Source organism: Electrona antarctica (assembly GCF_951216825.1).
Source record: "Electrona antarctica genome assembly, chromosome: 22".
NCBI lineage: Eukaryota > Metazoa > Chordata > Actinopteri > Myctophiformes > Myctophidae > Electrona > Electrona antarctica.
In genome coordinates this window covers 29,739,792-29,753,938 of record NC_136805.1, presented here as the reverse complement: position 1 = coordinate 29,753,938, position 14,147 = coordinate 29,739,792, and the positions used below count along the sequence as shown (strand labels likewise).

Sequence of the window (14,147 nt, the reverse complement as noted above, 5' to 3'; positions counted from 1 at the left end):
CTATGTCTGTAGAATAGTTTTGATCAGTGTCTGCTGCTGAAGCGGAGCCTATGCAGTTGTCAAATGACAAATTCTAGTGAACTTCTTAATTTCCATATGTAAATTAACTTAAATTATAGAGTGCCTGTGTCCATTCATGCAGTTACGTACAGTAACTGCATGAATGGACACAGGCACAGACAGACGAATAGGATTATGTTTAAGCAAACTCGCTGTTGACCAAAGTTACCTCACTAAAGATGTGTGCTACATTACTGGGTAGCGTGCATTTTAATGTCATGTCTTTGTGCTGCTGACCAGGTGTGTCCAGACGACCTCGGGTATCAACATAACACTCATTATTTATTGACCAGCTGAGGTAATACACCTTCCAGTAACACCCTGTTCATTCTGTTTCTATATATTGGCTTGCTAGTATGAGTAATGTAAAAGTAAAAGTACAAAGTATTGGCATCAAAATATACAGTACAAACGTAGAAGTAGGCCTACTCAAATTGTTCAAAAACCTTTTCAAAACAATTGCAGATCTGCAAGCTCACAATGCATTGTGAGCTTGCAGATCAGGTAAAATAGCCTTACTGTAAGTGGTTAATGTATGTTTTGTAGGCTAATAATATTCCAAATCTGCAAAGTAACTCGTAACTAAAGCTGTCAAATAGTGGAGTAAAAAATATTTGCCTCTGAGATGGGTAAAAAAATATGCTATAGGTCTAGTAGTTGAGTAAATTGACTTTATTTACTTTCCACCACTGACTCCAAACAAGGCTGTCTGTCATCCATGTGTACCAGACAACCTATGACTCTGATTAGGGGTATGATCCGGTTCTCAGCCTCCGTGCATAAGCTCACCTCATTATGAGGACAGTGTGAGGTGTTGTGTGGGTTGTTATGGAGAAGCAATGAGCTTATTTGGAAATAAAGGGACTTTGGCACAGCGTGATCTGGCTGTACAAGTTGCAGGATGGTGTCTGTTTTTTAATTATAGTTATTTGAAACTCCAGCCTGAAGATTTTGGTTTACTTAATTTAGAAGCGCCTACTGAAAATGAACAGAACGAGTCTGATGTCATTAAGCCTCAAAAGGTGAAATATACATGGTTTTAATTACAGTGGAAAGAAAGGTTATATCTTCACTTATCAGTGGTAGGAATTTTCATTTTATAGTTAAATCATAGTCTGTTAATAGTTTTAGTGATCCTGTATACTTTGCACCTTGTAAATAAAAAGGTATCATTTCATTGTCCAAGATGCTCCGGGTGTTTTATTCCCTTTGGTCTATGTCTGTAATATGCAAACAATTATTGTAGTTTAGTGGGAATTAAAGGATTCTTCCTTAGGCGCCATCTCTCTTTTCTCTCCTTATCTGTACAGTAACTACATGGATTTGAACCCACAGGTCTCCTGCAGCAGGGGAAGTCAAACATCTGCTGCAACCGAAGGGGAATCCCTGTTGGCCAAGGGAGATTGTGCTGCAGAACCACTGCCCTCTTCTCTAGCAGCAGTTGAACAGGTTGTGTATACAGTACATGTACATGGCAGCATTAGGACCCAGAGAGCACCCATCTCCCCCTGTTCAGATCTGTTCAACACAAGCTGCTGGTAGAACTAATGCTGCCGCTGCCACTTCTCTCTGTTTCTGTTTTGGATACACAGAGAGAAGCTCATCACTGGATATACGCCAACATTACTCTTCTGTTGTGTTTCTCGTGCTCTGGCAATGGCAGCCAAAGGACCAGTGACTCCCAGCATCCAACCTACGTTTCAGCAGGGGGAGGACTTCCATAGATTACCTGCAAGCCGGCACAAGTCTCTTCACCTATGGCCACTGCAGCTGTGGGACTAGGCGACACTGTCTCAGAGTTTTCTCCTCTAGTGTGCTGGGAAACTTGGAACAAGCATTACCTGTTGTCAATGTTTTTGTTTTGTATTCCTTCTATTTTCTCTCTGTCTCAGAAGTTTCTTTTTTCTTTTTTTTACAACCCAAGCTCTTTTTTCTCTTAACCTGTGTTCAGCTGTCATTCTGTCTGTCACTCTGCTTCTTATGACTTATGACCTAAACATCCCAGTCTCTCTAGGTCTAGGGTTTATACAGCACCAAGACCTAAAACAGATATTGCACAACCTTAGCCTGAAGGTCCACGGCCTGTGGTCATGGAAATAGCCACACAGCACAGGTCAGCACCACATAGACCCTTGCCTTTCAGTTCACATAAGTAGACATACTTTGTTGGATTACAGAGGCACCGCAAGGTTTCTAGAAGTGTCTTACACTAAGCGTGGATTTACAGTGCAGCTTTTGGGTGCTGTGTGGGAGTACTTGTGGATCACTAGTAGGGTCCATCGAGGAGACCGCCATGGGGAACGCAGCAGGAGGCCCTGAGGTGACTCTCGGGAAGGAGGGCTCCATGGTACCCCAGAAACAGTCTGTGGGGCCCAAGCTCCCCATGCCCCAAGAACAGGAGCTGGAGGAACGTTTCAGTGCCGTGCTGGTGAGTTACGTTTTTACACACACACACACACACACACACACACACACACACACACACACACACACACACACACACACACACACACACACACACACACACACACACACACACACACACACACACACACACACACACACACACACACACACAAATAAAACACACATTAAGCAAGCATTCTGTGCGGGTGGCACAGAATGATTCATGCATGTGCATATTTTGTATACATATACAATATGTACTGTGTATACAGTACATGACATGAGTCATGTACGCACATTCACAAAGCCCTTCACGCAGCCCAAATCATCATATACTCTAAGCTCACAACACAGAGTGGAGCAAGTCAGCCCACACTTTTGCCTGATTTATAATTAGTCTTGTGCCAGTGTCAATGTGGGACTCCTAAGGCAGGTATAGTATAATTCAAGTGTTAGACTTTCACCAATCTGAGAACCCATCGTCAAAAGATAAAGGAACAACAGAGCCCTCTTTTCCTTGAAATGACAAAGAACAACAGTATGTCTCGAGAGACTAGACTTTCACAAACATCCACCAAAGGAGAGATACCAAACCATACCAAGTCTTGACAAATGAATCTATGACAAACTACTGACACAGACAAAGAATGCAGTATGTGTTAGATAATGTGTTGGTCTTGGTCCTCAGGATAGGCTCATCGCATAGCCAGGTACACTGTACACTGTGGAAAGATACATAAAACCTTTATGCTAAGGCTTATACTGGTTTGATTTGAATACACAGTGCAGGCTTGTTGTGCATAAATGTAAATAATTGAAGGTATTTTCTGACTTCTGGAAAAGTTTGTTGAGGTGGCAAAAGCATAAATAAATCAAATAAAATAAACATTGGAGAAGTGCAGCTTGTATGACGAGTTGGCCACCAATATAAAACTCCAAGGAGGCTTTGGGAAATGTAGGTATGACGAGTCATATCTTCCCTTCCCTCAGCAACTGCTGTTGAATTACCCTTGAGCAAGGCCTTTAACCTCTAACTGTTTCACTGGACATGGTCATTAGTCAAGAGTAGTGATGCACCGAATATTCGGCCGCAGTAAATATTCGGCAGAAAATGGCTAAAAATGCATTTTCGGCCTATTCGGTTTCGGCCCTAATAGGCAGAAAATGTATCACCGAATAGTATATGCAATTGATGCATTCAAAAGAGCTGAATAAATGTTTTATGGACCCATAATAGTGATTATTATTTAAGTAAAGTTTTGCCATAACCATTTATTTTGCCATAAATCAGGTAGCTTTTAGGTACGGCCATGACAGCAATGGTAGGAAAAAAGATAAAAAAAAGATATTGATTAATATAAAAATATTAATCATATTCGGTTTCGGCCAAGAATTTCCCTTTCGGTGCATCCCATAGTCAAGAGAATGTGTTTTTTACTACGGAGCTAGTATATGCAGAGCTGTATATCAATTGCCATGCGAGTAATGTTTTTCAGAAAAACAAATGTATGAACAAATGTATCTCCGCGGATACATTTACAAAGTTCAGCTATAGTCTTCCTCATTCTGCTCCTGCCGTCAACAAAAATTCTACGATGACAGAATTCAGGACGGGCCCTGGGTTGGCATTGGCATTCCTCGACCCTAACTTGATTTTCTCGTTACCGCCGTCCCTGCACACTTGTCCTCTGTTTCAGCATATGGTCCTGGATGACTGTCGTGTTGAGCTCATGCTTGAGTGTTGACAGTATGTTTGCGGCTGTGCTCACTATGTTTGATATGCGGTCACACAACTCTCAAGTCTCATCAGTAACATAAAAAAATTCCTAGTTTTATTCTCAACTTTTCTATTGTTCATACCCACAGCCTTTTTATTACAGGGTGTGCAGTACTAAGGAAAAAGGGAGGTATATCAATGTAAGGGCGGAGAGAACAGATCAGTGTACCTGTGGGTGCAAAATAGTGCATGGAGAAGCTAGAAAAAGAAGGACATACAGATATGGGTACATTGGGTAGACGTGTGGCAGAAGTGTGGCAGCTAGGGCTCAGTGCCTGCTACGCCTACGGCTGTGGAAACTGTCCCTTAGCTAGACTGTTTGTGTGCCATTTGATACTAATCGGTATCGCCTGCCTCGCCAGGCGGCAGTGTGAACAGATTGTGGCTGGGGTAGTTTAGCGTCCTTAATAATCTGTTTTGCCTCTGCCAATGCAACGCTTGGTGCATACTGTTACTGTATGTCCTACTGTAGAGGGACGCAAGCTCACCTCCAACGAGGTGCTGGGCTGCCCTCTGTAGTCTGTAATGCTCTGCAACTGAGGGTGGTACACAGTTCTGCTGCTTGTCAGGATGCGCATCAGCAATGGTTTTCTGTGGCGTGCTAGACCCTAACTCCAGTATACATAAAAAAGTAGGAATTTAAAAAAATCCAAAAAGGTAGCACATCCAAAAATGGAATTGTGTGCGTGCGTGCGTGCCCTGTGCTCGCAAGCAGCAAGTGAAAATTTAAATGAACTTCTACCCTGCAGCATTACGAGCTAAATCAACATTTAGCCTAGATGACTGTGCAATGCATAGTGATACTAATTATAGTGATACTCATTTTGTAACATGTCAGTTCTAATGGCCTATTCAAATGGGTTGAGCCTGCCCTGACAGGAGAGGAAGATTTTAAGAGTCTTTGACGTATAGCTCCTGGCCATTGTCTCCCTGCCCAGAAAACTGAATCTCCATTCCCATACTCAAAACCAATATGCAGCATATCCTCTCTTATATCACCATGCCATGGCATTGAACCAAACACAGATCATCTCCTCCCATCCTCTGCACATCTTCTGCTGACTCTGCATAGCAAATCTCCTGTGAGCCACGGGGAGATGCTACTCAACCTGCATACAAACCAGTTGGCTGCTACTGTACATACTGTATGTATGCACCTCTGTAGGGCCGATGGGATGATGATATGCAATGAGGCTAATACATGCTTTATTTATTGAGAGAATCTATTTGTCTCATTTGGCACCTGCTTTCATAGTGTGGTGTTGTGAGTTATTGTGGGCTACCGAATATACGATTTCAATTCAGATTGTGTCCGTATGTAAAAAAAAAAACAACAAAAAAACACTTTTCTGCAGTTAGGTCCGCAACCTCTCGAAGTTTCTGGCCAGGTCATTGATTTGACAACGAGTGACTTTGCTGGTTTTAAACCCGAATCCAGTGATCTTATAGTGAGGCGCATCAAATGCATTGTTTAATATACCTGTTTTTCCATCAACTTGGAGGGCAAAGCGAGAGAAGTGTATCAGAGTTTCACATGTCCTCCTCACAATATAATTTAGATTACAATCAATTGAATCTGCCCTTTAACCTTTGTCTAGCTCGTTTAATTTGTTACTGTGTAGGAACATAATTGTATTCCAGGTTTCAAGTCCAGTTGGATGGGAGTGCCAAGAGATGCCGTTGACACCATAGCTGGCAGAATGGGAAGACTGAATATTGGTTGTATAAAACCGTTGTCACACGGAGGTCAGAAAGGCTAAGTGTGAGATTAGACCAGTTCTGGTATGAGAAAGGTGGGGTGAAAAGGGCAGGATGCATACTGCTCTAGAATCATTGAATGTATATGTTCTGTTGAGGCCTGGTGGTTGAGAAGGTCATGGCAGATGATGAATTAGTCCGATTCAAATACTTGAATGACCACACTGTCAACGCTGTGGTAGAATTTGCTTTCAGTACAGCGCGGCATTGAGTTTCGGCATCAAACATGGGACTAACATCCTCATCATGTTGGACACAGCACACACAGTACCCACAGTGAATGTATAGTTACTCCATCAATGAACCATTCAGCCCTCATGACTCGACGGAAGCATTGTCTTGCTGGTATTGTCTGCTTGTATTGGGATAGAATGGAATGGCACTTTGGATTATAGATTGGTATGCGCCTAAAGCAGGGGTGGGCAACTTTGACGATGGAGAGGGCCATTATATTTCCACACTCACTCCCTAGGGCCATAAAAATAGCCGATCTACAAGCTCAAAACGCGTCGCGCTGCGACGCGTTTTGAGCTTGTAGATCTGCCATTTTTCCTATATTCGAATTGAAATCTTGAATAATTGTTTTGCTTTTTTTAATTTAAGTGTGTGTTGAGCATTGAGCTACTAATTTAGACTGAAGTAATTAAAGCGGGTCATGTTTGCATGTTGTGGAATTGTAACAGCTGAAACCAATATTATATCAGTATTCTGACATTAACCTGAGGGGCCACATTAAGTGAATGCGGCCCCCAGGCCGCCAGTTGCCCACCCCTGGCCTAAAGTAAACCATGCCTGGAAAAGACGCATCTCAGCGTAAAGGGAAACACTCACACTGTTGATGTGCATTTCATTTAATTGTTGATGATTATCATTGTGTCAGTGTTCCAGTGATCCAGTGAGCTAGCACTGGCATTCCAAACTAATAGAAGCTATCGTCTATATGGCCATCATTACATCAACCTGATTCTGAAGTCACACAGGCTATTTTTTCTATAAATCCAAATGGACAAAGAGGGTGGTGTCTAAAATCAGGAAGTAAGGGGACAAGGTGTATACAGTAGTTTTAACTTTTCACGGATGACATTATATTAATGGCTGAACTTTTGTGTAGCTTTTTGGCATAGTTGCAGAGACACAAGGATGTTTTATGGCTGTGAATGCTTATTTTGGCAAGTACCTTGATATGTATGTGTGTTGTATCTGCATTTGAATAGCGACATTAGTAGACTCTTCATTGTGACAAGTTGTGAGCTAATTGATCCGCTATTTGTTGTATGATGAAGGTGAAGTTTAGCAGATGAATTCGGGCTCCATTTTCGTCATCGCTAAACCCCTTATACCTAAACTTCTTTGCCTTTTTGTACTATTTTGAAAAACATTTTTGAATAGTTCAACTAGCCAATCTACATTGACACGTTGTGAGCTTGTAGACTGGCCATTTTAACTATTCAAAAATGTTTTGCAAAATAGTAAAAAAAGGCAAAGAAGTTTAGGGATAAGGGGTTATTTAATCGGTCACAATGTGTAAGACGATGCCTCGGAATATACAGTACTTTATTTATAGGAGGAGCACGAGTGGTTCTCAAAACTTTATTATTATAGATTATATGTATTTGGCCGCCAGATCCCCAGAAGAAATTATTTGACTTAAAAATGCTTTAAAGATTTTCTAAGTCTTTTACGAATTTTCAAAAATATCTGCTATATGTATCTGCTATTTTTGAATAGCCAAAGACATCTAAAATGACACAGATGCTTTCCCGGTTTTAATGGGTTAAGTTCTATTTTGGATTTATTATGTGGATGTTGTAGGAAAAAGCTTTCGCACACCTATAAATCAGGCATATGCACAGGTGCGTAGGCCAGTGGACATCAATGAAAGGAATGAAAATATGTGGATGTTGAAATGGTGCAGCAGAGTGCTAGTGCTACACTGGATTGTCCTTTGCCTGCCAGACGTAATTCTACCATCCTTTGTAGTTCATAGCTGCACACCCATTTGTCACATTCACATGTGGTACTGATATTTTGGGTGATAGCATTTCACATTTTATCAATATTGTCAAGTAACAGTAATCAGTCTATGGGCTCCATTTTTGTCGCCGCCTTTAGCCGCGACGCGGCCCGCAAGTCAACCACTGCCCGAAAACTATGAATATAGGAGCTTGCTCTGTCCCTTAATGATATTTTGGTCCAGCGTTGGTATTTGCTCCTAGAGGTGTGGTCATGGGCGTGCTGGCACGCTTTCCCCTAAATTGCTATTTTGGTCACACACATTTGGGAAAGCGATAGTGGAGTTTAAAAGCACCCGTAAGCCGTATGCCAGCAGCCAAATTACTTTGGCAGAGCGGTGTGGCTGCAATGGAGATGTCTGTTGAGTAGGCTTCTTCATCTCTCCTTATTCTCCTATTGCATCTCTTTGTAATGTTCCTATAATCAGCAGAAGTGAGTGCATGCCTGCCACTTCCTTGTGTCCATTGTGTTTATATAATTGTATAGTCAAAGAAGTTTTGTGCCAGGCATTGTGTGGCGTGCGTGATTCCATTTGCTCGTTTAGTTCATCAGCAAATGGAGTTTAATCCGATTTTACCGAACTTTCCTTTTCGGAGCAGGGTGCATCACAAGTGAGACTTCAAGGCAGCAGCACATCACTCTTCCATGGGCTATAGACCGTAAGGCTATGAAGCAATATAGAACTGGGCATAACGGGCAACGGATATGGGATCTCTTAAAGGCACTGGCACGTGGACTGGTGATTGGTTTAATTATTGTAACGCCCAAACCACACCTATGCATAATATAATGGGTAACAGAGGTGTTTTAGGGATTTAGACAGTTAACCAAAATACCAACTTTAGTGGAGGAACACCCCTAAGTAGGTTACTTATCAAAACAATGCAATGGAGTCAGTAGCCAGTAGGCTCTACTGGAGTCTACTAGCTGCGATTAGGAAACGCAGAGATGTCTGGCGTGGTGTTGGTCACGTTGTCATTGTTAGAATGTACACTACTACACTATACTGAGACTCTCCAATCACTGAAGATATGCTACAGTAGTTAGTGTCTTGTCATGCTGCCTTTATTTATTCAACTTTTTATTCAGTTAAATAATTACCATATCACAGTTTTAATTACTTTTCACCTTTGGTTCTACCAGTTCTAGGTGTAATAATTGTACAGTACAGTCAAAGGCTGTGTGTGTGTGTATGTGTGTGTGTGTGTGTGTGTGTGTGTATGTGTGTGCGTGTGTGTGTGTGTGTGTGTGTGTGTGTGTGTGTGTGTGTGTGTGTGTGTGTGTGTGTGTGTGCATGCGTGCTTGCGTGCGTGTGTGCGCGTGTGCGTGCGTGCGTGCGTGCGTGTGTGTGTGTGTGCATGCGTCCGTCCGTCCGTCCACATTAGTGTGAGAGGTTAAATCGATATGATCTAATTACTGTAGGAATTAGTGCATGCTGTATTCCTTTCACCAGCTTATACTGTATCAGAGATTTCTTAGTGCTAACAAAAGCTGGCACTTGATTGCAAAAGTGGCCAAATCTTTTTTTCAATGGTACCTTTTCCTCACAGTGACGTCTGTACATAGCATTTGATACTGATCAGCAGCAACCATCAAACTTCAACTTCCATTTGGAAAAAATCCTCATAACTCAGAATAACGAACTCTGTGCCTGGTAGAATGAACCTGGGATATCGGAGGATTATAAAGAGCAAAACGTGTTTTTGTAAAAGTTCATTGTAAAAGTATCAATAATGCAATGTCGAACTACCCCGTTACAAGTAAAAGTCTGGAATTCCCAATCTACTTTAGTAAAAGTACAAAAGTATTGCAATCAAAATGTACTTAAAGTACCAAAAGTAGAAAGTACTCACTATGCAGAATGTCCCATTTAAAGTTTTCAAATTTATAAAAAATATTTTGAAAATGGCTGATTTTTGCGCCGCATCACGACACATTGTGAGTTTGGCTATTTTGAAATGGCTGTAATGTATTAGGGCTAAAGTGGTTACTGTATGTTTTGTAATATTAATAGTAACTAGTAACTAAAGTGTTCAAATAAATGTAGTGGAGTAAAAGACTAAAAGTACAATATTTGCCTCAGACTAGTGGAGTAGAAGTAAAAGTATTGGAAATTGGAAATACTCAAGTATAGCAGAAATATCTCAAACTTTTACATAAGTACAATGTTCTTAGTTAGTTTCCACCACTGATAAAGAGTGACATCCGTAGTGTTACTTCAACTCATACAGTGGAACATTTTACTAATACATCATAAACTATGCACTACGCAAGTGCAACAGAGCACTGAATGAACAGACAACTAATATAACAAACGGATCAACTTAAAACAAATTGTCCTTAATAAACCAGCTCTTTGTAACACAGCAGTATTCACTGTAAACAGATCTGGTTTATCCTCTGTTGCAAGATGGTCCAGTCAGCTGTTTCTATTCTAACCAGTGCCTATTGATTCACCAGCATCATTTATCAAGGCTGATTTATCAAAGCCATTGATTTGCTACGTCACGTGTTAGCCACTGTTAGTCCCGTTATTCAGCATGGAGCTGATAATACTACAGTCATTGAAGAACATTAAAGTTAGTTAAACAGTAAAGGGTTAGATAATGCAGTAGATATGGGGGGGACACAATATGTCACACAGACACACATGGTCACAGTGCAGCATATTGTGTCACACAGACACACATGGTCACAGTGCAGCATATTGTGAGCTTGTAGATTGGCTATTTTTGGTGAGCGACATCCGCCGGAAACTATGTATAACTGAGGCTTTAGTTGGAATGATCTGAAACAATGTTGGCTCCTTCAGCCATCCATTCTAATGTGTTAGCCTTTAGATGGGTGCATGTGCATGCTAAGATGGTACATTGTGTTAATTCTGCTTCGCCTAATGGGTAAATAATAGTATCTTTGGTAAAGGAGGTCTTTGTCTTATAACCTACCGTACACTGGTCCTACAGTATACTGTCTATTCATCATAATTAACACCCCGAGCGGCAAGAACGGAGTTCTCCGTCCTATCAATTAGTAACGCTCGTCGCCCAGGACGGAGATTAATAAAAGGACGGAGGTTTATTGATATCAAAACCGATCGCATCGCTCCACAGGCTGGGAGCGTCTGTTGCGCAACATTCAATGTTATTTCCGGTTGGGACGTCATCGAAAATGTTCCCCCCCATTTTAGCAGATCGGATCAAAAATCTTAATATGTGAATAACTCTTGATCTAAATCATTCCGTCCAATTCTAAGCAAAGATTATGTGTACGGGCCATCGCGGTCCCGTCGCTAGTCGCGTTAGAATGAATACATACCTCCCGTTGTTGTCGATCGCCTTGGGAGTGTTTTGGCTACATCAAGCTACTTCAGCTACATCCGGGATAATGCCTGGTGCGTCGCTAAATGTGTTCTGTCGCTAAATGTGTTCCATTGCTGTAAATCGATGGGCGCTCTGATTTAATAGTCCTTAATACCCCTGGGCATTTAACGTGTTTAACTAACCTGTCAATATCATCCAACAAGACTCAAATTCACAGATTATCACGGCTAAATTATGGAATGCAAGATTTTTCCGTGAGCTCCTTGGGGAGGCTCTGAAAGCTAAAAGCTTACGTAAATCACCAGTAAAAGCAGCCGGCCCTGAAGCCTGCAACGACTCACCAAGCATTGATGACTCCACACTTTGACTGACCTTGTGGCATCTGCTGCGAGCCAGGACATCTGTACTCTGTTACAGTAACTTAGACAGCAGCGGGGGGTATGATGGAGGAGGAGGGGGATAAAGTGATGGAGAGAGGAGGATGAGGCAAGAAGGAGGAAGGAGGAACGAGGAAGCAAATCGGAGAGATATCTATGTTTTGTTCTTGAGTGGGAGTCTCCTGTCGACTAGGCTAGTTTCATGATACTGGCAAGGATGTGTATGAGTTATAATTGGTACAACTGGTGTGTGTGTGTGTGTGTGTGTGTGTGTGTGTGTGTGTGTGTGTGTGTGTGTGTGTGTGTGTGTGTGTGTGTGTGTGTGTGTGTGTGTGTGTGTGTGTGTGTGTGTGTGTGTGTGTGTGTGTGTGTGTGTGTGTGTGTGTGTGTGTGTGTGAGAGTGAGAGTGAGAGTGTTTGTGCGTGCGTGCGTCTCAGCCAATGTCTGGGTGACGACGAGCACCTTTCGTTCTAAGCTTTCAATTGCTACTTAAGCAGCTAGGGGCAATTCAAGGCATTTCCCATGCAAATAACCCCCATTTCAGAGGTAAAGGCCTTGCATGTTGTGTTTACATAATGACATGGCAAAGGGTTGGGCTGAGGTTTCAGTTACTGTTCCTGTCTAGAAATCATGCAGTGGTATGCACCTGGGTGACGCCGGGGCTCCACCGGACGCGTTGCCGTCCGTCAGGGAACATTCCCTGACGGTGACGGACACGCGCCGCTGACGCGCCCGGTGGAGCCCCGGTGTGACAGGAGCATGGTTACATGGTTATTATGGTACAATGACACTATTATGCAGTCTGATACATCGACTGCTTTAGGTGTTAATGGCTTAGCGTCGATACAGATGTCATTTGGGTTTGCGCGGGATGGCAAGGAACAGAGCTGTGGGTATTATTATCCATGTGGAAGTTATTACACTGTATTTAGAATGTGTCAATTTATAAGGACATTTCTGCTTGAGAGAGAGAGAGAGAGAGAGAGAGAGAGAGAGAGAGAGAGAGAAGCAGAAGCGTGTGTGTGTGTGTGTGTGTGTGTACAGTGAAAATGAATGACAAACAAGTTGAACAACCTAGGTCAAGCTCTGGACATGAAGCCATTGCATTGAGACTGGCTTTGTGCCAGGATTGTGAGCATTGATTAGTTGAGACACAAGCTTAGCATTGATTAGTTGAGACACAAGCTTGTTTTAAGCCTATAATTAATCACCTTCCACTTTCCAAAACATTAGATAAAAGAAGGGTATTGATTTGACGAGGTAACAATGATTTAAATCTGAAACAATTGAATACACTGCTTACAAGCAGTGCACTGCTGTTTCAAACAATTAACATTAAATACCATTAGTGCTGACTCACGGGCCCCAGTTTATAGATCATATTCCTTAATTACTCCCAAGGAACCAGGGCCCAAAATGTTAGTTAGTTCTAGCCTAGTGTGTACCTAAGCCTTCTTCTGAGAAATGCTCATGTTATGGCAACCAGACCAACAGTAGCCATCTGTGTCTGCTCTAATGGCCTGTAATGCCACCAGAATGCATCTCCACTGTGTCACAGAGCCACTGTCTGCCTTGACTGGCACCTAATGAAATCATCGACGGCCGCGCCATGCATTATTGAGAGAAGCTCTTTAATGACAGAGTGACCAGCGACATTGTTGGGGGATGAGTGTGTTTGTTTGTATCTTTATTGTGTTCTCCGGTCTGTCCAGGGTTTCAGGTAACGCATGGCAACATGGCAAGTATCAGCAGAACTCGCAAAGAGACCTTAGGTCAGCAGTAGTGTGCAGTATGTATTACTGATGTACATGTCAAGCGCTCGAAACTATTGTATAAGATTTCCTTGAAGTCATGAAGAGAGCCAGTACACCGTTCAGAGGCTCTGTGTTGTCATTGTTGCTGTCAAATAATAGTGTTCTCTCTCAGAAATGGACACCGTGTGTGTTTGTCTATGTCAGCACAGCAGTGTCTGTCTATATCCAGTACGCACGCACGCACGCACGCACGCACGCACGCACGCACGCACGCACGCACGCACACACACGCACACACTGTTTTTCCAAACTGCAACAATCACATTTCACAATCTCTTCAGCAACTAGGCTTTACTCAACTCATTCAAGAAACAACCCATTTTGAAGGAGCACACCTAGACCACGCCTACTTCTGGAATAACACGTCACTGCACATCCCTCTCTGTACAGTTCATACTACACAGCCAGAGACCATGATGCTGCTGATTAACACTAAAGAAAACCAGGAATACTACAGTACGTATGGCAAAATGTACATGTGAGAAAACGGTACAAATGTGAAAAACGGAACGGGGCGCCGTTGTTTTCCGGCACGGGAGGCGAAACGCATCATCGGGGTTGGGGTGGTGATTGCAGACCCGTGCCACCTTGACCTCGGATTGCGTTTGGCCCCACTGCTACA

The 14,147-nt window shown here is 42.4% G+C and overlaps 2 protein-coding genes across 2 annotated transcripts in view; one reads left to right on the top strand and one right to left on the bottom strand.

Moving 5' to 3' along the window:
* The window catches only part of ipmkb (inositol polyphosphate multikinase b), a 152,899-nt gene that overhangs the window by 74,823 nt on the left and 63,929 nt on the right, over positions 1-14,147 (bottom strand). The gene's annotated exons all lie outside the window — the stretch shown is intronic.
* fmnl1b (formin-like 1b) overlaps positions 2,354-14,147 on the top strand; it is a gene marked incomplete at its 5' end in the record, with an annotated part of 37,638 nt that continues 25,844 nt past the window's right edge. The window contains 1 exon segment of the mRNA XM_079492969.1: positions 2,354-2,488. Within this exon segment, the coding sequence (XP_079349095.1) occupies positions 2,354-2,488 (135 nt within the window).